Genomic DNA, 27,567 nt, shown 5'->3' with positions numbered 1-27,567 from the left:
TCCATTGTTCTATATTTCTGTTTTTGTGCCCGTACAGTCCAAATTCAAGGAGCCTGATTGCCCCAGCTCTGTCTTTCTTTCTCAAGATTGCTTTGGTTATTCAGGGTCTTTTGTGTTTCCATACAAATTGTAAACTTTTTTGTTGTGATTCTGTGAAAGATGCCATTGGCGATTTGATAGGGAGTGCATTGAATCTGTTGATTGCCCTGGGTAGTATAATAATTTTGATAATATTGAATCTTCCATTCCAAGAACATGGTATATCTCTCCATCTGTATCATCTTTGCTTACTTTCATCAGCATCTTATAAAGTTTTCAGAGTACAGGTCTTTTGCCTTCTTAGGTAGGAATTTTATTCCTTTTGATGTGATGTAAATGGGATTTTTATTATTATTTATTTATTTTTGGCTGCACTGGATCTTCATTGCTGCTCATGGGCTTTCTCTAGTTGTGGAGGGCAGGGACTACTCTTTGTTGTGGTGCGGGGGCTTCTCATTGTGATGACTTTTCTTGTTGCACAGCACAGGCTTTAGGGTACACAGGCTTCCGTAGTTGTGGCACATAGGCTTAGTTTAGTTGCCCTGTGGCATGTGGGATCTTAGTTCCCATATCAGGGCTTGAACCCGTGTCCCCTGCATTGGCAGGAGGATTCTTAACCACTGGACCACCAGCGAAGTCCTGGGATTTTTTTTTCCCTTAAATTCTCTTTATTTTCTTTCGTTGTTAGTGTATAGGAATCTAAGAGATGTCTTTGTGTATCGTCTAACTTTACCAAATTCACTGATGAGCCCTAGTAGTTTTCTGATAGCATTTTAGGGTTTTCTATGTGTAGTATCATGTCATCTGCAGTGGTAGTTACACTTCTTTTCCAGTTTGAATTCCTCTTCTTTCTTTCTTCTCTGATTGCCATGGCTAGAGCTTCCAAAACTGTTGAATAAAAGTAGCAAGAGTGGACATTCTTGTTTTGTTCCTGATCTTAGAGGAAATACTTTCAGTGTTTCACTGTTGAGAATGATGTTAGCTGTGGCTTTGTCATGTTTTGCCTTTATATGTTGAGGTAGGTTTCCACTCTGCCCACTTTCTGGAGAGTTTTTATCATAAATGTGTGTTGAGTTTTGTCAAGAGAGTTTTCTTCATCCAGTGAGATGATCATATGACTTTTATTCTTCAATTTGTTAATATGGTATATCACATTGATTTGCAAATGCTAAAAAAAAAACAACCTTGCATCCCTGGGAAAAATCCCATTTGATCATGGTGTATGATCCTCTTAACGTGTTGTTGTTTTCAGTTTGCTAGTGTTGTGTTGAGGACTCTTGTGTGTATGTTCATCAGTGATATTGGCCTGTAATTTCCTTTTGTTGTGGTATCTTTGGTTTGGTATCAGGGTGATGGTGGCCTTGTAAAATGAGCTTGGAAGTGTTCCTTTGCTTTTTTTTTTTTTTTTTAAGATTCACATATTTTTTTGTCTTTGGCTGCTGTGGGTCTTTGTTGTTATATGCAGGCTTTCTCCAGTTGTGGCAAACAGGGGCTACTCTCTAGTTGCGGTGCATGGCCTTCTCATTGCATGGCTTCCCTTGTCACGGAGCATGGGCTGTGGGCACAGACTCAGTAGTTGTGGCACACTGGCTTAGTTGTCCTGTGGTGGGAAGGATCTTCCCGGACCGGGGATTGAACGTGACCCTGCACTGGCAGGTGGGTTCTTAACCACTGAACCACCAAGGAAGCCCCCTCTGCAGCTTTTTGGAAGAGTTTTAGAAGGGTGGTAGAAGGACTGGAGAAGGAAATGGCAACCCACTCCAGCATTCTTGCCTGGAAAATTCCATGGACAGAGGAGCCTGGTAAGTTACAGTCCATGAGATCGGAACGAGTCTGACATGACTGAGTGACTGTCTGACGGTAGAAGGATAAGTGTTAACTCTGCTCTAAATGTTTGATAGAGACAGATTCATCTGTGAGGCCATCTGGGCCTTCACTTTTGTTTCTTGGGAGTCTTGCTTTAATCAGTTTCAGTACTTGTGATTGGTCTGCTCATATTTACTGTTTCTTTCTGGTTTAGTCTTGGAAGGTTGTACCTTTCTAAGAATTTATCTATTTTTCCTAGGTTGTCCATTTTATTTGTGTATAGTTGCTTATAGTCTCTTACGATCCTTTGTATTTCCGTGGTGTTGGTTGTAACTTTTTGCTTTCTCATTTCTAATTTATTTGAGCCTTCTTTTCTTTCCTGATGAGTCTAGCTAATGATTTGTCAATTTTGTTTTTCTTTCCAAAGAACCAGTTTTTTGTTTCATTCCTCTTCTCTGTTCTCTCTGTCTCGATTTCATTTATTTCTGCTTTGATCTTTATGATTTCTTACCTGCTAGTAACTTTGGATTTTGTTTGTTCTTCTTTCTCTAATAGCTTTAGGTGTAAGATTAGGTTGTTATTTGAGATTTTTCTTGTTTTCTGAGGTAAAATTATATTGGTATAAACTTCCTTCTTAGAACTACTCTTGCTCTTTCCCATGGAGATTGGATCATCATGTTTTCTTTGTCATTTATTTCTTGGTTTTTAAAAATTTGTTCTTTGATTTCTTCAGTGATCCATTGGTTGTTTAGTAACATATCAGCTAGCCTCCACATATTTGTGGGTTTTTTACAGGTTTTTTTTTCTCCCCCTATAATTATTTCTAATCGCATACCATTATGATCAGAAAAGATGCTTGACATGATTTCATTTTTCTTAAATTTACCAAGGCTCAATTTGTGGCTCAGAATGTGATCTATCCTGGAGAGTGTTCCATGTGCACTTGAGAAGAAAGTGTATTCTCATTTTGGATGGAATGTCCTGTATCAGTTCAGTTCAGTCGCTCAGTTGTGTCCGACTCTTTGTGACCCCATGAATCGCAGCACGCCAGGCTTCCCTGTCCATCACCAACTCCCGGAGTTTACTCAAACTCATGTCCATCGAGTCGGTGATGCCATCCAACCATCTCATCCTCTGTTGTCCTGTATAGGTTAAGTCAATTTGGTTTAGGGTATCATTTAAGACCTGTGTTTCTTTACTGATTTTCTGTCTGGATGATCTGTCCATTGATGAAAGTGTGGTGTTGAAGTTCCACACTATTACTGTGTTGCTGTCAATTTCCCCTTTTATGGCTGTTACCATTTGCCTTATGTATTGAGGCGCTCCTATGTTGGGTGCATATATATTTACAGTTCTCATTTCTTATTGGATTGATCCTTTGATCATTATGTAGTGTCCTTCCTTGACCCTTGTAACAATCTGTTTTGTCTGACAGGAGTGTTGCTGCTCCAGCTTTCTTTTGATTTCCATTTGCATGGAGTATCTTTTACCATCCCCTCACTTTCTGTATGTGTCCCTAGTCTGAAGTAGATCGCTTATAGACAGCATAGATACAGGTCTTATTTCTTTATCCATTCAGCCAGTCTGTGTCTTTCAGTTGGAGCATTAATCTATTTACATTTAAGGTATTTTGATGTGTATGTTCTTCTTGCCATTTTCTTAATTGTTTTGGATTTGTTTCTGACAGTCTTCTTTTTTTCCTTCATCATTGATTCTCCTATGGTTTGATGACTGTCTTTAGTGTTGTGTTTGTGTTGTTTGTGTGTGTGTGCATCTGTTGTGCTTTGCATATAGCATTTTGAATTAGTGTTTCCTTTTCCTTCAGATAAATACCCAAAAGTGGAATTGTTGAGTTATATGATAATTCTATTTTTAATATTTTGAGGAACCTATATACTGTTTGCCATATTTGTTGTACCAGTTTACATTCCCACCAACATTGTACAGTGATTCCTTTTTCTCTGCATCCTCACCAGATACTTACTTCTTGTCTTTCTGATTATAGCCATGCTGATGAGTGTGAGGTGATATGTCATTGTGTGTTTGATTTGCAGTTCCCTGGTAATTAATCATGAGTAGTTTTTGGCCATCTGTATGTCACCTTTGGGAAAATGTCTGTTCTGATCCTCTGTCCATTTTTTAATCAGGTTACTTTGCTTTTTTGCGCTTGAGGTGTGTGAGCTCCTAATATATTGGGATATTAACTCCTTATCAGATACATGATGTGCAGATATTTTCTCCCAGTCTGTATGTTGGGAGTTCCCTGGTGGTCCAGTAATGAGGACTCCACACTTCACTGCCTGGGTTTGATCTCTGGTCAGGGAAACAAGATCCCTCATGCATCCCTCAGTGTGGCCAAAAAAAAAGAAAACATCTACATTGCCTTTCTATTTAGTTTTTTGGCATAACTCTATATGTTACATCACTTCGAAAACTCCTAATTGTATTTTGATAAATTCAGTGTTTTCAGAATACCAATTCATATGTTCTCTGATCAGCTCAATTTAATTTAACATTTAACTCATTATGTATTTTTCAGTTCAGTTCAGTCGCTCAGTCATGTCCAACTCTTTGCAACCCCTTGGACTGCAGCACACCGGGCCTCCCTGTCCATCACCAACTCCTGGAGCCTACTCACACTCATGTCCATTGAGTTGGTGATGCCGTCTAACATCTCATCCTCAGTCGTCCCCTTCTCCTCCTGCCTTCTGTCTTTCCCAGCATCAGGGTCTTGTCAAATGAGTCAGTTCTTCCCATCAGGTGGCCAGAGTATTGGAGTTTCAGCTTCAGCATCAGTCCTTCCAAAGAACATTCAGGACTGATTTCCTTTAGGATGGACAGGTTGGATCTCCTTGTAGTCCAAGGGACTCTCAAGAGTCTTCTCCAACACCACAGTTCAAAAGCATCAATTCTTAGGCACTCAGCTTTCTTTATAGTCCAACTCTCACATCTGTACATGACTACTGGAAAAGCCATAGCTATTACCAGATGGACCTATGTTGGCAAAGCAACGCACCTGCATTTTAATATGCTGTCTAGATTGGTCATAACTTTTCTTCCAAGGAGTAAGCATCTTTTAATTTCATGGCTGCAGTCACCACCTGCAGTGATTTTTTGAGCCCCAAAAAATAAAATCTGTCCCTGTTTCCCCATATGTTTGCCATGAAGTGATGGGACCAGATGCCATGGTCTTAGTTTTCTGAATGTTGAGTTTTAAGCCAACTTTTTCACTCTCTTTCATTTTCATCAAGAGGCTGTTTAGTTCTTCTTCACTTTCTGCCATAAGGGTGGTGTCATCTGCATAGCTGAAGTTATTGATATTTCTCCGGGCAATCTTGATTCCAACTTGTGCTTCCTCCAGCCCAGCGATTCTCATGATGTACTCTGCATAGAAGTTAAATAAGCAGGATGACAATATACAGCCTTGACGTACTCCTTTCCCTATTTGGAACCAGTCTGTTGTTCCATGTCAGGTTCTAACTGTTGCTTCCTGACCTGCATATAGATTTCTCAGGAGGCAGGTCAGGTGATCTGGTATTCCCATCTCCTTCAGAATTTTCCACAGTTTGTTGTAATCCACACACTCAAAGGCTTTGGCATAGTCAGTAAATAACGCAGAAGTAGATGTTTTTCTGAAACTCGCGCTTTTTCGATGATCCAGCACATGTTGGCAATTTGATCTGTGGTTCCTCTGCCTTTTCTAAATCCAGCTTGAACATCTGGAAGTTCACGGTTCATGTACTTTTGAAGCCTGGCTTGAAGAATTTTGAGCATTACTTTACTAGCATGTGAGATGAGTACAATTGTGCAGTAGTTTGAGCATTCTGTGGCATTGCCTTTCTTAGGGATTGGAATGAAAACTGACCTTTTCCAGTCCTGTGGCCACTGCTGAGAGTGTAGGTGCATTCCCTTTTCCCCACACACTCTCCAGCATTTGTTGTTTGTAGACAACTTGATGATAGTCATTCTGACCAGCCTGAGGTGATATCTCATTGTACTTTTGATTTGCATTTCTCTAACAATTAGTGGTGGTGAACATCTTTGCATGTGTCTCTTGGCCATCTTTGTGTCTTCTTTGGAGAAATGTCTATTTAGGTCTTCTAGCCATTTTTTGATTGGGTTGTTTAGTTGTTTGATATTGCCTCCTTGAGCGTCTAAATTTATATTTTTATAAGGTTATATAAATTACAAGTTTATATTTATATAAGTTTATAAATTTTGGAGATTAATCCCCTGTTGGTTGCATCCTTAGCAAATATTTTCTGCCATTCTGTGGGTTGTCTTTTTGCTTTTTTATGGTTTGTTTTACTGTGCAAAAACTTTTAAGTTTAATTGGTTCCCATTTGAGGGCTTCCTGTGGCTCAAACAGTAAAGAATCTGCCTGCAATGCAGGAGACCCAGGTTTAGTCCCTCAGCCGGGAAGATCCCCTGCAGAAGGAAATCGCAAGCCACTCAGATACTCTTGCCTGGAGAATTCCATGGACAGACGAGCCAGGTGGGCTACAGTCCATGAGATCACAAAGAGTCGGACACAACTGAGCTACTAACTTTCACTATTTTTGTTTTTATTTTCATTACTCTTAAGAGGTTTATCCCAAAACATATTGCTGTGGTTTATGTCAAAGAGTATGCTGCCTATGTTTTCTTCACTTTTAGTCCATATGTGTCCCCTCATGAAGTGGGTGTCTTGTAGACAGCACACATACAGGTCTTGTTTTTGTATCCATTTAGCCAGGCTATGTCTTTTGGTTGGCACATTTATCCATTTAATTTAAAGTATATCGATATGCATGTTCTTATTGCCATCTTAATTGTTTTGGATTTGTTTTTGACAGTCTTATTTTTTCTTCTTTTGTTCTCTTGTGATATGATAATTAGAATTGTGTTTGGATTCCTTTTTCTTTTGTGTGTATGTATGTATCTATTGTAGATTTTCAGTTTGCAGTTACCATGAGTTGCTTTTCTTTTAATTTCAAATGTGTTTCCATTATTCTGCATTGTACTCTATTCATGGTTGCTAGATTTAGTATCATATTTGTGTGTGAATGATTTCCTACTTTTACGGTATGTTTACTTTACCTGTGAACTTCCCAATCATAATTTTCTTGTTTCTAGTTGCAGTCTTTTGTTTTCCACCTAGAGAAGTTCCTTTATCAACTGGTCTGGTGGCGCTGAATTCTCTTAGCTGTTGCTTATCTGTAAAGCTTTTGATTTTGCTGTCAAATCTGAACAAGAGCTTTGCTAGGTAAAATATTCTTGGTTGTCGGTTCTTCCCTTTCATCACTTTAAATGTATTGTGCCACTCCCTACTGTAGAGTTTCTGCTGAAAAATTAGCTGATAGCCTTACAGGATTTTTCTTCTTTTTTTTTTTTGTTGTTTTTCCCTTGTTGTTTTTAATATTTATTCTTCATCCTAAATTTTGTCAGTTTGATTACTGTGTGTCTTGGTGTAGTCCTCCTTGGGTTTATACTATATGGGACTCTGCTTCCTGGACTTGGGGATATCTTTTTTTTCTTTCCCATATTAGGGATATTTTCAGCTACTACGTCTTCAAGTACTTACTCAGGTCCTGTCTCTCTCTTTTCTCCTTCTGGAACCTCTATAATGCGAATGCTGGTGCATCTGTTGTTGTCCCGGAGGTCTCTTAAACTGTCCTCATTTTTTATTTTCATTCTTTTTTGTTTATTCTGCTCCATGGCAGAGATTTCCACCATTCTGTCTTCCAGCTCACTTCTCTGTTCTTCTGCATCATTTATTCTGCTATCGATTCCTTCTGGAGTATTTTTCATTTCATTTTATTGTATTGTTCATTTTAGTTTGTTTCTTTTTTAGGTCTTCTAGGTCTTTGTTAGGCATTTCTTGCATCTTCTTGGCCTGTGCCTCTGTTCTTTTTTCAAGATCTTGAATCATCTTTACTGTCATTACTCTGAATTATTTTTTGGGTAGATTACTTATCTCCCCTTCTGGGGCTTTACCTCGTTCCTTCATCTGGGACATATTTCTCTCCTGTCTCATTTTATCTGACTTTTTGTGATTGCAGTTTCTCTTCCACAGGCTGCAGAGTTGTAGTTCTTATTTCTACTGTCTGCTCCCTTTTGGATGAGGCTTATCTAAGAGACTTTTACAAGCCTTCTGATGGGAAGGACTGGCTGCTGACCATTGGTGGGTAGAGCTGCATCTTGTTCCTCTGGTGGACAGGGCCGTGTCAAGGGGTGTGTTTAGTAGGAAACTGTAAGCTCAGGAAGACTTTAGACAACCTGTCTGCCAGTGGGTGGGGCTGTGTTCCTGCCCTGTTGATTGTTTAACCTCAGGCGTCCCCATACTGGGGCCTACAGGCTGTTTAGTAAGAAAATGTCAGCCTCCAGAACGGCTCACACCAGTGAGTACTCTCCAGAACTCCTGCCACCCTCGTCTTTGTCCTCGAAATGAGCTTCTGTCACTACTCACCTTTGTCGGAGGCCCTCCAGTACCAGCATGCAGGTCTGACCTAGTATCCTATGAGTTTCCCAGTGTGGATATAGAAAATTTGTTTTGGTATTCCAGTTATTTAGCTGTGATTTTGGTGTTTTTGTGAGAGGAAATGATCTCATGTCCTTCTACTCTGCCGTCTTGTCTCCCATCCCACAGTTTCTTTATCCATTCCATTTTTGATGGACACTTAGGTTGTCTTCATATCTTGGCTGTTCTGAATACATGTGAACATGGGGCCGCATATATCTGTCCCAGTTAGGGTTTTCTTTTTCTTTTGATAAGTACCCTAAAGTGGAATTGTTGGATCATGTGGGAGTTCTATTTTCCTTTTTTGAGAAACATCCATACTGTTTTCTATAGTGGCTGTACCAGTTTACATTCCTGTCAGCAAGTCACAGGGGTTCCCTTTAACTCACATCCTCGCCAGTACTTGCTGTTAATTGTCTTTTTGATAACTGCTAATAGTATACATTGGAATATATGAAATAGACTATATTACATATGTAATTTATAATTTTTTTCACTGGGATTGTTTGGGTTTTTGCTGTTGAGTTTTGTGTTCTTACATGGTTTGGCTATCAGCCTCATATGAGATACATGATTTGAAAATGTTTTCCCTCATTCAGTAGGTAACCTATTCATTTTTTTATGGTTTCCTTTGTTGTGCATAAACTTTTTACTATGATCCTATCCCGCTTATTTATTTTTGCTTTTATTGCTTTTGCTTCTGATGTCAGATTCAAAAAATCGTCACCAAGATCTGTATCAAGGAGCTTACCATCTCTGTTTTTTTCTTAGGAGTTTTAAGGTTTTATAGTATTAGGTCTTATATTTCAAGCCTTTAATCCATTTTGAGTTTAGTTTTGTGTATGGTGTAATATAGTGGTCCAGTGTCATTCTTTTGTCATGAGGATGCCCAGTTTTCCCAGCACCCTTTATTGAACAGACTGTCATTTCCCCATGTACAACATTCTTGTCTCTCTTATCATAAGTTAATCAACCATACACACATAGGTTTATTTCTGGGCTCTTTATTCTCTTCCATTCATCTGTACATCTGTTTTTATTGGCAGTGGCATACTGTTTTCATTATGGTAGCTTCATTATAGAGTTAGATGTCAGCAGACATGATGCCTCCAGCTTTGTCTTTCTTTCTCAAGATGAATTTGGCATTTTGGGGTCTTTCTGGTTTCATATAAATTTTAGGATTGTTTGTTCTATGTCTTTGAAAAATGCCATTGGAATTTTGATAGGAATTGTGTTGAATCTGTAAATTGCTTTAAGTAGTATGGACATTTCCATAATATTGATTCTTCCAATCCACATGCATGGAATTTCTGTTTATTTGTATCATATTCAGTTTCTTTCATCATTGTCTTGCAGTTTTCAATATCCAGATCTTTCACCTCTTTGGCTAAATTTATTTCTACATGGTTTGTTCTTTTTGAGGCAGTTGCAAACAGGATTATTTATTTCTCCTGATAATTCATTAGTAACGTCTAGTTGCTTTCTAGGTAACTCTGGGAACTGGGGAGGACATGAGATTCTATACTCTTACTTTTGTCAAGTTTATATCTTCCTACTGGTACTCCTTCTTGCCCTCTTTATCCCCCTAACCTACTCCACACATTATGCTTACTGGTTTTTTGCCTTCATTTATTTTTTGAACAGATGTTTAATTTTCTTCCATTGTGTGCCAGGTGGTGTTTGTTCTTGTTGCCTGGTTTACGTCAGTGAACAAAAGCAGATAAAAGCCCTTGCTCTGGTAGGCTTTACATTCTGCTGGAGGATGCAGAAAAGTAAACATAAAATAAGAAAACTATATAATGTATTAGAAGGTCATGGTGCCATCAAAGAAATAGAGCAGAGTGAGGGAGATTGAGAGCTGCAGAGTGGAGGTGGGGGTGGGATTTTAAATAAGTGGTCTGTTTAGGCCCCATTAAGTTCTTAAAGGGATTAAGAAACCCAAGTGGATATCGAGGGGAAGATCATTCCAGGTAGAAAAGACAGCTGTCACAAAGGCTTATATAAGCAGGAACATGTATGTCATGTTCTAAGAAAAATAAGGAAGCCATTGTTTCTAGAGAAGGGCAAGAACAAAGGGGAGATGGTGGATGAGGTCATCGAGAAAATAGGTGGTGGTGTTTAGTCACCAAGTGGTGTCTAACTTTTTCGTGACCCCATGGACTGCAGTACACCAGGCTTCCCTGTCCCTCACCATCTCCTGGGGTTTGCCCAAGTGAATCAGTGATGCTATCCAGCCATCTCATCCTCCATCACGCTGTTGTTCTACTTTCAATCTTTCCCAGCGACAAAGTCTTTTCCAGTGAGTCAGCTGTTCATATCAGGTGGCCAAAGTATTGGAGTTTCAGCTTCAGCATCAGTCCTTCCAGTGAATGTTCAGGGTTGATTTCCTTTAGGATTGACTGGTTGGATCTCCTTGCAGTCCAAGGGACTCTCAAGAGTCTTTTCCAGCACCACAGTTCAAAAGCATCAATTCTTCGGCACTCCAAGTCTTCTTTTTGCTGACTATATACACCTTTTCTGTCTTCAGCTACAAGGAATGCTATCAATCTGATTTTGATATTGACCATTTGGTGATATCCATGTGGAGAGTCATCTCTTGTGTTGCTGAAAAAGGGTGTTTTCTATGACCAGTGAATTCTCTTGGCAGAATTTTGTTAGCCTTTGCCTTGCTTCATTTTGTATTCCAAGGCCAAATTTGCCTGTTACTCCAGGTATCTCTTGACTTCCTCCTTTTGCATTCCAGTCCCCTATGATGAACAGGACATCTTTTTTTGGTTTTAATTCTAGGAGGTCTTCTAGGTCTTCACAGAATTGATCAGCTTCAGCTTCTTCAGCATCAGTGGTTGGGACAGAGACTTGGATTACTGTGATATTGAATGGTTTGCCTTGAAACAAACCAAGATCATTCTGTTATTTTTAAGTACTGCATTTTGGACTCTTTTGTTGATTATGAGGGCTACTCCATTTCTTCTGTGGGATTCTTGCCCACAGTAGTAGATACAATGGTTATCTGAATTAAATTCACCCATTCCCATCCGTTTTAGTTCACTGATTCCTAAAATGTTGATGTTTCCTCTTGCCATCTCCTGCTTGACCATGTCCAATTTACCCTGATTCATGAATCTAACATTCCAGGTTCCTATGCAATACTTGTTCTTTACAGCATTGGATATTACTTTGATCACCAGACACATCCACAATTGAGTGTCATTTTCCACTTGGGCCTAGCCGCTTCATTCTCTCTGGAGCTGTTAGTAGGTGTCCTCCACTCTTCCCCAGTCGTATATTGGACATCCTCTGACCTCAGGGGCTCATCTTTCCGTGTCTTATCTTTTTGCCTTTTTATATAGTTCGTGAGGTTCTCACAGCAAGTATACTGGAGTGGTTTGCCATTCCCTCCAGTGGATTACATTTTGTTAGAACTCTCCACTATCACCTGTCCAGCTTGGGTGGCGCTATATGAGAGTTCTGCACAAAGAAGAGAAATATTGTGTTCTAAAAGAGCACCTGACTTCTGAATTGGGATTAGCATGTAGAGGGCAAGCATAGAAACTAGGAAACCAGTTAGGAAGCTATTTCCGTAATCCCAATGACAGTTGATAGTGGCAGACATCAGGGTGGTAACAGTACAAATGGTGAGAAACAACTGGATTCCGAATCCATGTTGAAAGTAGAGTTAACAGGTTATGCTAGAGATTGGATGTGGAGGTAAGGTGGCCAGACCAGGGGTAGGAAAAGATGGTCAGGAATAGCTTCACAGGTTTTTGCCTAAGCCCATAGAGGTATGGAGTTTTATCAACTGAGATAGGAAAGACAACAAATAGAGATGCTGAGCAGGCAGTTGGATCCAGGAATGAGTTCAGAGCAAGGTCTGTGCCAATATACGAATTTGAGGATCTTCAGCAGTGGTGTGTAAAGCCATGAGACAGAGTGATAGCAGCAAGGACTGAGTGTAGACAGAAAGTCAGAGAATCAAGGAGGTGTCTTGTGAAATTATAAGTTAAGGGAGAAAAGCATCAACTAGCAAACGATATTGAGGAGGAGGGACCAGTAAATTTAAGAGAACGACCCTAAAAGTGTACTAGCCCAGAAACTAAGACAAGATCCTTTATCAAAGAGGAAGGAACAATCAGCTTTGCCAAATGCTTAAGTCTGGTGAGAACTAAGAGTTGAGGATTATTAGTTGTAGCATTGCCAGTGATAACCTTCATAATCTGTTTCATTTAATGCTTGAGGCAAAACTTTAAGGAGTAAGTTTACGACAAAATGTGAGAAAAGGAATGAGAGACCATGAATACAAACAACTATTCGGCGTTTTTGTTACATAGAGGAATAGAGAAATAAAGTGAGGCTGGCGGGAAAATCAAGTTGAGACTTTTTAAGATGAGAGATATAGCTCCTGTTTGTTCACGGGAAAGATCCATAGACAGGGGAATTTGATAGAGAAGGAATAATTGAATTCTTAGAACAATATCCTGTCCTAGAGAGGTTAGGGCCTGGTACACAGGTAGAAGGATTGTATTTAGGTAACAACATGGATAGTTTGACTTTAGTGACAAGCAGAGTATGTAGATACTGATAGGTGCTTAGATGTAGTTTTGAGAGTTAAAGTTCTTACTGCTTTACTTCCTTCAGTAAAGTAGAAAACCTATTATAAATGCACCTAATGGCAATACAATTTGACATTGGCATTTTGACATATCACCAAGTTATTCACGAACAGATACTGAATTCATACTGTGTACTAGGCATTGCTCCAGATGATAAATATATAAGTGAATGAAAGTCCTATCTTTAGGGAACATCTGTTTTAGTGGGGATGGAAACAGGATAAGCATATTTATATCAGCTTCAGTTTATGGTACGAATGAAAATGAAGCAGTGCAAAGGGAAAGCGGGGCAGTTCTTTTTTATAGGTTGGTCACAAAAGTCATTTCCGATGAAGTAATAGCTGAGCAGAGATCTGAATCAAATGAGAAAGTAAACCATGCAGGTACCTGCACAGAACATTTGAACCAAAAAGAACAGCCAGTGCCGAGGCCCTAAACAAGAACATCTTGCCATATTTGAGCAGAGGACTGGTACGGCCGAAGCAGAGTCAGTGAGAGAGTGGGTGGAAGAAGTCAAGTTCCAGAGACATAGTGGAGGGCCCAGATCATTCAGGCCTTGAAAACCATTAGGAGGACTTTGGTTTTTACTTTGAAGTAGGATGCTGCCATGAGAGGTTTTGATGGATGAGTGATGTGATTTTATTTCTGTTTTAAAAAGTTCACTGTAACAAATCAAGGGGCAGGCAGGGGTGGGACAGACAAGGGTAGAAAGAGGGTGACATCTTGTTCTGTCACTGTAAATCTTAGTGACAGATGATGGTGATCTAGTACTAGCAGTGGAGATGGTCAAAGTTGTTTGATTCTGGCTGTATTCAGAAGGAATAGCTGAAAGGATTTGCTGATAGCTTGCATGCAGGATGAGAGAGAAGTTGACCGTAAGGTTTTTGGGCCATCTTTCTGGAAGGCTAGATTTACTATTAATTGAGGTAGCAAACCAGGGGCAGAAAAGTTTTGAAGAAAGAATATCAAGAATTTGGTTTTGACTAATTTAATTTGATCTACTATTTGATATTTCCATCCAGTGTCAAGGATGCCATTTTGTGTGCAGCAGCATGGGCATATGAAAGGTCAGGATTGGCAAAAAGTTTGCGTGTCACCAGCCAATAAATACAGTGTATTTAAAGTTGTAGCTTAGATAGGGTAATTATGGGAGTAAACAAATACAGAAAAGACGTAAGAAGCCTTGGGGTACTCAGGACTTAAAAGTCAGAAGTTAGAAGTCAGGTTGCTGAGGAGCAGTCCACCAAAGGAAACAAGAAACTAGTACCCAGTGCGGTGGGAGGAGACTGAATGCGGGGTCGCAAAAGCCAGAGGAAAGACCGGGAAGGCAGGAATGATCAGGTGTATCAGATGCTCACAAAGTATGTAATGTGCAGCCGGCTGTTATTTTTTGCTAAGTTTTACTTGATGGTTACTCTTGGGTACAGCTGTCTCCTGTCCATCTCTAGACTGAAAGTGTCACGAGGTCAGGGATCTTACACGCAACATGTGGTCGAAGCTCAGAGTTTGTTGAATCTGTACTCCTCTTCAAGCCCTCATCCCTCATCTCTCTAAACTTGTATTCAAGTACGTCCTTTACATTGCTGCCCATTTGTCTGACCTTTCCTGCCTAGAAAGCTTTAGGGGCTCCCCTTACCTTCACTGTAAAACTCTGGCACCTTTCCTGACAAATCCATCCATGTCATCTTTTTCAGCCTCATGTCCTACCACTTCCTATTCATATACCTATACCCTAATATGGATTAATTTGCAGTTCTCTCTATAGACTGTATGATTTCATCCTTTCGTGGCTTTACTCCTCCTGTTTTTTCAGCCTGAGGTGACTTTCCTCCTTTGCTTGGCTAAAGTCTAGCTTGAAGAAATCAGGAAGGTTTTGTGAGCCAACTCATTCAATCAGCTTCTGTGTAATCTGTCACAGTTCTTATTCTCTGTTAAATTTCTTTTGTATGTCTTTGTATGTTTACCTTCCCAAAACTATAAATTATCTAAAATCAGAGTATATCTTTATCTTTCTCTCCCATGATACCTGTCACAGTGCTGTCTTCTTGGTAAGCACTATAAATACTGTGTTTTAAGAGAATAGGAAAATGAAGGGGAAGGCACACAAATGTGAGCTGGAGATTGAATCACTGCCTTGGCAGTAAGTGGGAAAAAATGGTACATGGTAAAGTCCAGAGTAGATCAAAAGGTAGATGTTTGAAAGAAATGATAAAGGTGTACATTTATATATATACACACACACACACTTTGTATAAAGGAGTGCAAATGCCTATGTTGAAATAATAGAAAAACAGAAAAATCATTTTTAACCATTCCTTGTAATTCCTAAGTTATTATATAGTATATGTAGTATGTGCTGAGTCATTCAGTCATGTCCAATTCTTTGTGATCCTTTGGACTGTAATCCACCAGGTTCCTCTGTCAGTGGGATTTTTCAGGCAAGAATACTGGAATAGGTTGCGATTTTCCTCCTCCAGGGGATCTTCCCGACCCAGGGATCGGACCCATGTCGCCTGTGTCTCCTCCATTGCAGGCGGATTCTTTACCCACTGAGCCATCAGGGAAGCCCACTAATAGTGTATATTTGAATATATGAAGTAGACTGTATTACATATTTTATAATGTTTTTTTAATACTTTCATATTAAATTTTTAGGACATCAATGCAAGCCTGAATTAAAAAAAGAATTTCTCCCTCCTAAGCCATGGCATATCAGTTGTATAGAAATACCACATTGGGAAACAGTCTTCAGGAGAGCCTCGATGAGCTTATACAGGTGAGAAACTAAAAATCAACATTTTTATTTAGATGGATGTATAGTAATTCTTGTTCTCATAATTATGAAAATAGCATATTGTGTGCAGCTTTAACTTTAGACAAGTTAATGCAAGTCTTGAGATGTAAATTAGAATTTTTGAATTCATATTTTTAATTTTAGGAAAATTAACGTTTTTTACATAAACGTCTCATCCAAGTACATATTGTGTATTTCCATTTATTTTCATATATCTTGAACTTTGATGAAGTTTATTAGATTTTTTTTTTAACATATTACTGATCCCAAGTTTTCTCTCAAGACGTGGTTCCTTCAATTTATCAGTGAAAACTTCTTTCCAGACACTGTGAAGGAGTGACAGACAAAAGTTTTGTCCTCATGTTGTAACATCACTGCATGTTTTCTTTTCAAAACTATGTTTGTTTCAAGATGGTGTAAGAAAATACTGTCAGGTTTTGCTTATTAATTGCCTGTTATCACAGAAAAAAGAACAAGGAATTCAAGTTTAGAGGCTCTGATTAACCTTAGTTAAATTTTAGATGATAACTCATGTATTTTTATTTTTGTCTTTAATGTTCTTCCCAAACAGGATTCATGACCTTTATTTTTTCTCAGTCTCAACAGATTACCCCCCAACTTGCCCTTCAAGTTCTACTTCAGTTTGATAAGGCTATAAATGCAGCATTGGCACAGAGGGTCAGGAACCGAGTCAACTTCAGGGTAAGGATATATTCTTAAATCTAGAAGCTGCACCATGGTTGTTACAATAGTGATTTTACAGTACCTCCGTATTTATTAATCATAAAAAGAGATGACTTAATCAAACTTTAAAACTTGTTTTAGAACAATTGAATCCTGTTTTATATTTAAATGATATATCTACCAGTTCATCCACTTAATGTGAGACACAGTTGTTTTTGGATTTTTATTCCATTATTTCATAAATCAGCCTATGTATGTTTGGCTACCTTCCCTGAAGAGTTACTGAGATTTCAAACATCTGAAACAGTATCTTCAGGATTGAAGGTAAGTGAGAGTAATCTCTAAGGATCAGTTATGATTTTTAAACTCTGGCCAGGGAAATATAATGTAATTTCTAGAAATTTCATGTTGTGTCCCACCTACTCTTAGATAGCATGGCTTACTGGCAGACCTGTTGGCAGATAATGATCTCTTCTGGTAGCTAGGTCTCATAGGAATCATTTATACTTTGAACAGTAAGCCCAAGCCGAACAAAATCTTAATTTGATAGTAAATTCAGATTAAAAGATATGAAAATCATCATATAAAAAGAACATAGATGTTAATTTGTGTTTAAGAGAATGTCAGTGTTTGGGGTTTTTGGTTTTAGCTGGTGATGAAAAACACAAAAGACAAAATGCCATTTATTCAGCAAACATTTCAATGCCTGTCAGTACAAGGCATTGTTCTGGATATTGGGTATAGAGGGCAAAAGAAGACAAACAGCGCCACATTTGACTTAGTTACGTGAAGGGATAAAATCTGCATGTATTTTATATTTGTAAACAAGTCACACCAGTTTCCCATGCCTAATAATTATCTAGAGTAAAATATGTCTTTATAAAATTTCATCATTAGATTCTTGAACAGTAGTAATTCTGGCAAAGTTAGCGCTTTTTTTGTACGGTCATGCATACACATCTGCCTAGTTTTTTATTTCAAAACTTGATCCTTTAAATTGAGCCATGTTGGTACATAAACTTTAGCCCATGTAGAGAATTTGTTTACAGACTCATAGGGTTCATAAGGTCTGAGTGATCACCTACTTATTGTAGATTTCTAGTATGAATCTGTTTAAAGGATTTAAAAAGTGTTAGTTATAGATACAGGTAAAAAAAATGTGGGAAAAATGTATATTAAAGATACAGTGTAACTGCATATTATCATATACAAGGAGTATTTTGAATAGAAAGTATTGAATTTCAGCATATTTCAGTGTTCACATGCTAATTGTAAATGACAGTGACCTACCTAGTTCACATTATTGACACAGCTACCACCGACTGGATATGACAGTAACCTACATGTTCATAGGATCATGGATTATACACACACTCAGGGATGCCAGAAATGAACACTGAAGTTGGCATTTGGTTTTTCAGCCTTCCAAAAGCTTCAAACTATAGTCAAAAGAACAGATCTAATTTAAAAAAAAATTTTTTTACACTTACAACTCTGTCTTTTTACTTAACAATATGTGCTGAGTGATTTTCAATGCATTAATCCCACACCTCTACTGAAACTTCTCTTGCCAAGTTATTGATAAATCCAATGTACAATCAGTAATACTGTTGATTAATTTCTTGAAAACCATAGCTTTCCTTCTATCCTCTGACCCCTCTCTCAGGCTGCTTTGTAATTTTCCTACTGTCTGTATTACTTAATTGTTGGTTTTCCTAAGGGGTTATCTAGGGCTTCACATATGCTCCTTTCATGATCTCATCCAGTCTTTGACTTTAAAGCTGATATTCTCCCATGCTTGCTTTTACAGTCCAGCTGTTCACTGGATGCACAGTAAGTTGTAGCTCAAACTCAAATTTAACTTTCCTCTCAAACCAGCTTTTTCTATGAATGCGTTGTTACACGAGCCAGAAACTTGGGAATAACAAAGACTTCTCTCTTCACTATCCAGCCATATCCAGTTGGTTGTCAAGTTTTGACAGATCTGCTTTCTAAAACCTCTCCACTTCTCAGGACCCTTTGCTCCTGCTATTGCCCAGCTTCTTTCACCTATTTGACACAGCCAGCTAAAGTATCAGCGTCTTAGGGGCTCTCCTTCCTCCAGTCAGACTCCCCTCTAGTCTGGTCTTCATGCCATCACCAAAAATGCAATTTTGGTACATTACTGCTCTGCTTGAAATCCCTCATTGACCTCCTAATACCCTCAGGATATGAAAGCTTTCCCAAGGTTCATGATCTCTTTTACTTAGGACCTCTTGTCATATTCTGGTTTCTGGAACTTATTACCCCATTCCAAGTATTTGTCTTCATTTCTGCTATCCCACCTTTCTTTCCCTTGACTCCTTAGTCTTTGGAACGCAAGCATTCTCTGTCCTGTCTTCTACACCCATAGGTGCCCCTGCTAGACTCCAAGTAACTCAGGCTCACATAGCACTTCACACTATGTATTTACTTGTTTTAATGATCTTCCCTGCTCAGCTAAACCTCTTTGGTGGCAGGGATCATATGCGTATTGCTTACCATTGTATCCTTAGCACTTAGGATGGTAATTATTCCTATTATTTAATGAATTTAGTAAATTAAGTCATAACCATTATAGTTTCCCTAGTCATCCTAACTTTGTAAGACATTAAGTTATGAGACATTAAGTAAATGAGAACTCACATTTTGGTATTATAGATAACACTGTTTTTTCTGGTTTGAAGGTTGTAGGCATATAACTTATCTTACCAAATACTAAATTTCAGTATTTTGTGAATCCATGTGTGTGTGTATGTCGCTCAGGTTTTGATTATATTCTGCTGGCATTCATCCTTGCACCTTCATTACACTCTTCCAAAAGACCCTTTTAATGTTCAGACACACATTTTTCCTAAAAGAAATTAGTTAGAAGAATGTCAGTTACACAGGACAATAATGTTATCATCTTAATGGCTAATATAGTAATGTTTCTAGGAATTCCATGGATTTGTACAAATTTGGAGAATTAATATACACAATAAAATAAGTTGCTTTTTAAAAGTATTTTCATAAAAATTCAAATGCATTTTCATAATTTCACCACATGAGGGCAGTAGAAATACAAATTCAAATTTCCCTTCAGCTTTTCTTCAGATTTCAGGTGAGTAATTTGCAGGCTCTTCCAGTGCTGGAAATAGTCTGTTAACTAAAATAAACTCTTAACTTGGCATCTTTATCTAGGATTTTTTTTTTTTAAGTAATAGTATGGTATTTTAACACTTAGCTTGTTTGCTTTATTTTCTTTAATTCTCATCCTATTTTGAGAATTATGTACTTGTAGCTAGGATTTCTTAAGTTGTCTGGAGAAAAATGTGAGGGGAGAAAAATGACTTTTCATGGTTTGCCTCAATGTTTTGTTTTAAAGGGCTCTCTAAATACATACAGATTCTGCGATAACGTGTGGACTTTTGTATTGAATGATGTTGAATTCAGAGAGGTGACAGAACTTATTAAAGTGGATAAAGTGAAAATTGTAGCCTGTGATGGTAAAAGTAAGTGTCTACCCTAATTACTATGAAAGCAAAGCTACTTGAAATCTTGTTGTCATGTGTCTTTAGACAGTCATCTGAAAGTAAGGGGGGAAGTTGGCTAATGATCTGCTCCCAACTAGAGACCTGGCTTCTTTCTCAGATTCTTAAATTCTGGATCTCAAATAGTCCTCTTACTAACTTTAGCTATAAACATTTCATATGACACATAGACTACTTGCACAGGTTGAATTTGTGTTGGGGGAAAGGGGAACAAATTAGTAAGCTTTTCTTCCCTATTTGTTACAGGTTTGAAGTATTTCTCAAGCTTTTTCTTTTTCTTTAAGGAAGCGTTTAATTTCAATAATTTATCCTATGGTTTCTGTGTTGTTGGATAGCTATACATTTTAAAGTGATTATTTAAAATCTTTTAAATAATTATAAGAGCCCCGTCAGTCATAAAGGTACACCTCTAGTCTTCTCATCTGTTACTCGCAGATATTTTCACAGCAGACCTAGGAACTTGTTCACACCTTTAATGTTTTAGAAACTGTTTTTCTCTGCTTTCTGTCCCATGATTAAATTCAATTAGCAAAAATAAAATAAATATAAAAATTGTATTTTAAATATACTTACTTTTACTTTATATTCTGAACAGTTTGTATTTAAAGCAATTATTCCTGAAATTCAGTAGAGAAGACTGTCACATTCCAAGAAGGGGTGTTGTGAAAAGCAACAGAAAGACAAGTGTGGAAAGCAAAACACTACATTTCTTGGGTTATAGGTCTTTATTGTTATAATTTGCATTTGAAAGAAACTGCTCTAATCACTGAAAAGATATAAAGACAGAAAACCACACAGAAGAAAAGACATCATTTGTAACATCATCTGGAGATAACGTATCAACGTATCACTTGAGTATATGATCGTCTAGCCTTCACTTATATGTATCTTTATAGTAATACTCATTTGTGAATACATTGTTTTTCACACAACTCATTAACTGTTGTTCTCTTAAACCTGATTTTTGATAGCTGCCTGAAATTATACCTTTCTCTGTTTTTAAAGAAATTGTCATTTTCAGATGTCAGTCTCTCTAAAATGAGCAATGTTATAGTGGCTTGTACGTTTCAGAAGGTTAACTAGGAATAATCATTCTAAGAACTTTAGGATGACTTTTAGGATGATATAGTTATCATATACTTTGGTCCTTGTTATAACAGCAACAACAAAAGTGTTTAAAAATAGCTCCTGGATCACAAGTGATAACATTTCTGTACGTCAGCTAATGTATTTTTTTTTCCAGGTCTTTCTTATAATTTAGGCTAATAGCATCCTTACAACCCTTAGGTTTTCAAACTTTTACTATAGAATTTGAGCACTACTGTGTAATTTCTAGACCTCTACCAAAATGAGTTAATTATATGGATCAGTAGTATCCTGATGGAAATTTTCTGTCTGTACTCTCCTGTAGCTACATCTGATAGTAAGCACTTGAAAAGGATTAGGGTAGCTGAGATATTTAATGGTCTCATTTTTATTAGTTAACCTTTAACCACATATGCCTAGCCAGTGACTACCATATTGGACAGCATAGATATAGACTAGCAGAGTGTCAGTTTCAATTATTTGAAACATATTTAATAGCCAAAAAGTCAGTGAAGGCCCCTGAGCAAACCTTAATATCAAGGAGTCCATGTAAGCATATGTATTTTACTTACAAGTGGTCCTTAAAGTATATTTCTCTTGTTTCTTAAAGATAAAAGATGTATCTTGTTTTCTCAAACTTTAGTGGATATAAAGTACAAATCAGCCTTACCTCCTTCAGTGGCTTCTGAGGAGCTTGCTTCACTTACAGCACAGTATAAGTGATTGCTCTTCAAAGAAAAAAATTGAGTATTCAAGAAAAGTTTAGATTGTGTTCCATGTTCCTCTGTGTCAGCAGAAAAAAAGTCATTAAAATATAAATGGCTGTGGCAGTTATCTATTCCTAACCAGATAAATGCAGTGCTACTGTGAAATAAAACCATTTTTTCTACAGGTCAGCTTTCTGAAATACAGTTCAGTTCCTAACAGAGAAGCAGAGAAAAAGTGATAGTGGCTAGAATTTGGGGTTTTTTTTTTCTCACCAGGAATTAAATACAAATTTCTTCTGATTATACATTATTGTCCTTTGTGGTTTTAAATTTTGGGAAAGTAGAGAACCTGAAAAAAAGTATATAAACCAAATGTAATATAACATGATTTTTCTTAACATAAATATAGAGGCTAAAGGTTGACTTTCCCATTAAGGTAAAACAACATTTAAGTACAGAAGATACTACTGTGGTCAGCTTTTTGTCTCCCCTTCTTCACCACTGTTAGTTCCTGTTTTACTTTTGAAAGATTTTCTCGAAATATTTAAGTTGCTTCTTGAATTTACTCTTTTTCTCCTCTATTTCCTAGATACTGGCTCCAGTACTACAGAATGAATAGAAAAAAGAAATGGCTTTTTTAATGCCATCCTGTTAATGTTCATCGCTTTTTGAAGAGAAGCATAGAAGAGACTTTTTTTTTAATTTATTCTAGCATTGCAGAAATGACTACTCTGAGCTATAGAGAATTCCAATAGAAAGAAGCTCATAACTCTGTACCCTCTTTAGTATACAGCATGAAAAAACAGAACTTTTTTTTTATGACAAATCAAACATTGTTGCCTTCCTAGGACCATTCCTTAATAAATTCATTTTAAAACTCAATGTGAGTAATAACTGCTAGAGCTACTAAACTCACAATATGAAGATACTAGGTTAAGCATTTTGAAAGAGTACCATGTTCCTTGCAGAGGAAAGTAGAACATGCGTTCATTTCAGTAGAGTCAAGTTAGTTATCAGTTGCAAGTTTAACTGATGAAAGCATTAGCAGGGCAAAACCAAAATTCCAGACTGGAACTCTCCTTATAAAAATCTTTTTTTCAAAGTGCAAAAACAAGGGTAATCACTGGTGTGAAAAACTCAACTAGGAAAAAATTAGACTATCTTTAGACAGCTTATATAGCTAAAATAAGGGCTTCCCTTGTAGCTCAGCTGGTGAAGAATCCACCTGCAATGCAGGAGACCTGGGTTTGGGAAGATCCCCTGGAGAAGGGAAAGGCTACCCACTCCAGTATTCTGGCCTGGAGAATTCCTGGGTTGCAAAGAATTGGACATGACTGAGTGACCTTCATAGCTAAAATAAAACCAAAAAACCTATTTGCAACAATATAAAATAGTCTTCACATGACATATAAATAAATTGGCCGTAACAGTCAAGTTTCATTTCTAGAGTGTGCTACATCTTACCAGTTATTAGACTTTCAGTAAAAAGTCCTATTAACTGTCTGCCATATCTTTGTGTACCTGAAGGAAAAGTTTTGTCAGTCTAGGAATACATGATGAAGAATGTGGCATTTCTAAAATGTCTCGCAGAGTGTTTATCATTTAGTAGAAGCAGGCTTTTACAGCCCCATCCTGTGGTCCCCCCCAGTTCAACCCTTTTCAGCGTGACGCTGTCTTTTCACTCTCCATCATAAACCTGTTAAAATATTTAAAAGATCTTTATATTGCACACAATCCCTCAGCTTTTGTTGTTGAGAAAGCATGTTATTAGAGGTGTCATCATTTTTTAACTAATCAGTGCTCAAGTCTGATCTGTGTAAGAGAAGGGCCAACATCACTAACTTCATTATGGTAAACGCTAAGTGCTGTATGTGTTTTTCCTCTAGATAATCCTCACAACTACCCTGGAAGAACTTTGTTCCCCTTTTACAGATTTACCAAAGGCTTTATGTAATTAGGATTTGTCTTAACTGCAGTTAGTCAAGATCAATACCTGTTTATTTTGAAGGTTCAACATAATGGTTACAAGTAATTGGTTACAAGACAAGTAATGTTGATAGTAGCCTTAACAGTGGTTTTGGAAATTTGTTTCCTAAGGAATAATGGTTTAAACTTTCATGTAATGAACAGTCCTGGAGATCTTACAGAAAGAAGTCTATGACTGGAGGTGTATACTTTTGGGAATTTTAAATCCTGTAAATGATGTCACTAGATTGTGTTTGCAAAAGATACAGAAGCACGTTGGCCTAGGTCTTGAGTTTCTTGTAGGAAATGGTTGACTACTGTAACCTAGTAATGGTAGGAAGGACTGGGTGCCCCTAGTGTTACCTCAGTGTGTCAGCGTTTGTTAACATTAGAAGTTAACTTTCATTCTTGCAGCCCATTCTACATAATCTATTCCAGTGTTCTCTTCCTAATCCTCCGTACCAGCTATCGCATAGTCTGCTCAGTTAATTTGAGAAAGACACAAAAAAAGATTTCTGTCTTTGGTTATGCAGTTTCCTTCATTTCTCATGACTTACCTTTCAGAATCAAAATCCTACCCATCCTTCAGAACTTAAACCCACTTGTATTGAGTGTAACCCATATTGATCTCTTTCCTTATGAGTTCTTAACAAAGAAGTCATGAGAAAACACAGCAAAGGACAGGAAGGATTTGCATGGGTTTCAGTACTCACTCATATTCACCCAGGTAACTGGTACGGAGTGCCAAGTGTTTAAGATATACCTGTAATGCCCCAGGTGTAGTCCGTAGGGATTATACCAACATTCCACAGGTTGAAACCAGTTCTTGTATTTAGCTCAGCCACCATACACACACCTGTTTTTCCCTGGGCACGACTGCAGAAGTCACAGCCCGACAGTCCCTCTCAGTTCTAATTATTTGCATACACATCACATGGCTAACATTTGCATAGTGACATAGGTGTTCCAATCTTCCCACCCTGGTAGTACTCAGACTTTACTAGAGATTACAGGAGAGACACGGCCAGAGCGTATACCACTTTGTGCTCTCCCACAGGCTCTAGTGATAATAAGCTTACTTGCCTCTTAATGTGCAAGGAGAAAAGTCTATTGCTCTATTAGAACTAAAATAAGAATTTGCAACCTTCATTTTGTCAATCCATTCTAAAAATGCCCTCTAAATTGGTGAAAATTCAACCATTTTTTATATGTTGTAGTAACGATAGAATCTTATTTTTCTAGTACACAGGTAGAAAAATGTGCACAAGGTTTGAGGCAAGGCATTTACCTTGTCTTAAGCATGCAGCAAAGGATTTAGCAGGATTAGTTCAAGAGAGCCTTGTGCAAGAAAACCGTCAACAGTATTCTCTCTCGAATATTCCAACTGTCTTATTCTCTAATCCTTTCTTCCTCTGTTTTTACTCATTCTGTTCCCCAAAGTGAACAAAACACCTTCAATAGCTAAAGCAAGAACGACCCTGAAATCATCACACTTTCTGCTTTCTGACTATATTATGAATCTATAGTAATCAAAACACTGTAGTACATTGGCATAAAAACAAACACATAGATCAGTGGAACAGAAAAGAGAGCCCAGAAATAAACCCACACATAAATGGTCAATTTATGACAAAGGAGGCAAGAATATTCAGTGGGACAAGGACAGTCTTGTCCATAAGTGACATTGGGAAAACTGGGCATCCACATACAAAAGAACAAAACTGGACCACTATGTTACACTACACACCAAAAAATTAATTCAGAAAGCACTGAAGAACCTAAGACCAGAAGTCATTGGCCTAAAAGAAAACGGAAAGCTTCCTGACCTCTGTCTCGGCGGGGATTGTGTGTTTTTTTTTGTATTTGATACCAAAGGCAAAGGCAGCAAAAGCAAAACTAAGTGGAACTACATCAAACTAAAAAGCTTCTCTGTACAGCAAGGGAAACCATCAATAAAATGAACAGGCAGCCTAAAGAATGGAAGACAACATTTGCAAATTACATATCTGATGGATTTATATCCAAAAAAGAACAATTCAGACAACTCAATAGCTAAAAGTAGAAGATCTGAATAGACATTTTCCCAAAGAAGACATAAGTAACACCAACAAGTACACAAAAAGATGCCCATCATTAACCAGGGAATTGCAACACAGAACCACAGTAAGATATCGCCTCACACCTATTAGAATACTGCTATCAAAAAGACAGGCAAACAAAGATGAGAGAAAAGGGAACCATCATGCCTTGTTGGCAGGAATGTAAATTGGTGCAACAGCTATTGAAGACTTTGGAGATTCCTCAGAAATTTAAAACCTTAGAATATGATGTGGCAATTCCACTTCTGAATATTTATGTGAAGTAAATGAAATCTTTTATCTTAAAAAGATAACCTGCACCCATGTTTAAAGCAGCACTATTTGCAATAGTCAAGATGTGAAAATAAGTGACCATGGGTGGATGAATGCATACAGTGTAATCTGTGGCCCACAATAAACAGATTATTTTTCAGCCATTTTTTAAAAAAGGAAATCTTGTTATTTGCCACAACATGGATCCTGAGGGCATTATCCTAAGTGAAAAAAGTTAAGAGAAAGACTATATAAACTCACTTATATGTAGAATCTAAAATAAACTGAACTCATAGCTACAGAGAACATTTATTGCCAGAAGCAGGTGGTGACCTGCATGAACAAAATGAGTGGAGGTGTCATAAGAGACAAACCTGCAGCAATATAAACAAGTCCAGAGGACATATGTACAGCACAGTGACTGTAGGTAACAAGTGAAGGAGAGAGTGAAGCTAATGAGAGGAGCACTGAAATGTATCCACATCATGTGTTTAAACAGCTAATGGGAAGCTGCTGTATTGCAGGGAGCCTCAGCCTAGGCCTTTGTGATGACCTAGAGGGGTGGGGTGGGATGGGGAGAGTGAGAGGGAGCTCAAGAGGGAAGAGGGATGGGTAAACTTACAGCTGACTCATATTGTACAGCAGAAACCAAAGCAACATTGTAAAGAAATTCAATTTTTTTTTTTAAAGTACTATCATTCACACCAGTATGAACTGTGCAAGTCCACTTATACAGGGATTTTTTTTTTTTTTTAATAGTACCACAATGCTGGAGAAGGAAATAACCCACTCCATTATTCTTGCCTGGCAAATCCCATGAACAGAAGAGCCTGGTAGACTATAGTCGATGAGGTTGCAGAGAGTCAGACACGACTGAGCACAAACACACACAACAGTGCTACATGACGCACAGTAGGTTGAGTCCACAGATGTGGGACTGCGGATTCAGGAAAACCATATACAGAAGGCCAGCTGTAAGTTATACAGGCCAACTGCAAAGGGTCATCAACCCTGGGCCTCACTGTTCAAGGGTCAACTGGGTGTTTAAAAGTTGCTAAAAGTAGATCTCCAAGCCAGGCTTCAGCAGTATGTGAACCATGAACTTCCAGATGTTCAAGCTAGATTTAGAAAAGGCAGAGGAACCAGAGATCAAATTGCCAGCATCCACTGGTTCATTGAAAAAGCAAGAGTTCAAAAAAAAACATCTGCTTTATTGACTACGCCAGAGCCTTTGAGTGTGGGAATCACGACAAACTGGAAAATTCTGAGAGAGATGGGAATACCAGACCACCTTACCTGCCTCCTGAGAAATCTGTGTGCAGATCAGGAAGCACCAGTTAGAACTAGACACGGAACAACAGACTGGTTCCAAATAGGGAAAGGAGTACGTCAAGGCTGTATGTTGTCACCCTGCTTATTTAATTTATATGCAGAGTACATCATGAGAAATGCTGGACTAGATGAAGCACAAGCTG

The 27,567-nt window shown here is 37.9% G+C and overlaps 2 protein-coding genes across 4 annotated transcripts in view; both read left to right on the top strand.

The window, feature by feature from the left end:
- BNIP2 (BCL2 interacting protein 2) overlaps positions 1-15,677 on the top strand; it is a 45,457-nt gene extending 29,780 nt beyond the window's left edge. For all 3 annotated transcript variants that reach the window (XM_043918948.1, XM_043918952.1, XM_043918950.1), the window contains one exon: positions 15,610-15,677. The gene's annotated coding sequence lies outside the window, so the exon portion shown is untranslated. The remainder of the gene's footprint in view (positions 1-15,609) is intronic.
- Positions 15,607-22,658, top strand: GTF2A2 (general transcription factor IIA subunit 2). Its single transcript, XM_043918954.1, has 4 exons — positions 15,607-15,730; positions 16,346-16,450; positions 19,818-19,944; positions 22,366-22,658. The coding sequence occupies exons 1-4, from the start codon at positions 15,659-15,661 to the stop codon at positions 22,389-22,391; spliced, it is 330 nt and encodes a 109-aa protein (XP_043774889.1). The 5' UTR covers positions 15,607-15,658; the 3' UTR covers positions 22,392-22,658.
- The last annotated feature ends 4,909 nt before the right edge of the window (positions 22,659-27,567 follow it).

The sequence above is a fragment of the Cervus elaphus genome, chromosome 12, assembly GCF_910594005.1.
Source record: "Cervus elaphus chromosome 12, mCerEla1.1, whole genome shotgun sequence".
Classification (NCBI taxonomy): domain Eukaryota; kingdom Metazoa; phylum Chordata; class Mammalia; order Artiodactyla; family Cervidae; genus Cervus; species Cervus elaphus.
This window is presented reverse-complemented; position numbering and strand designations above follow the sequence as displayed.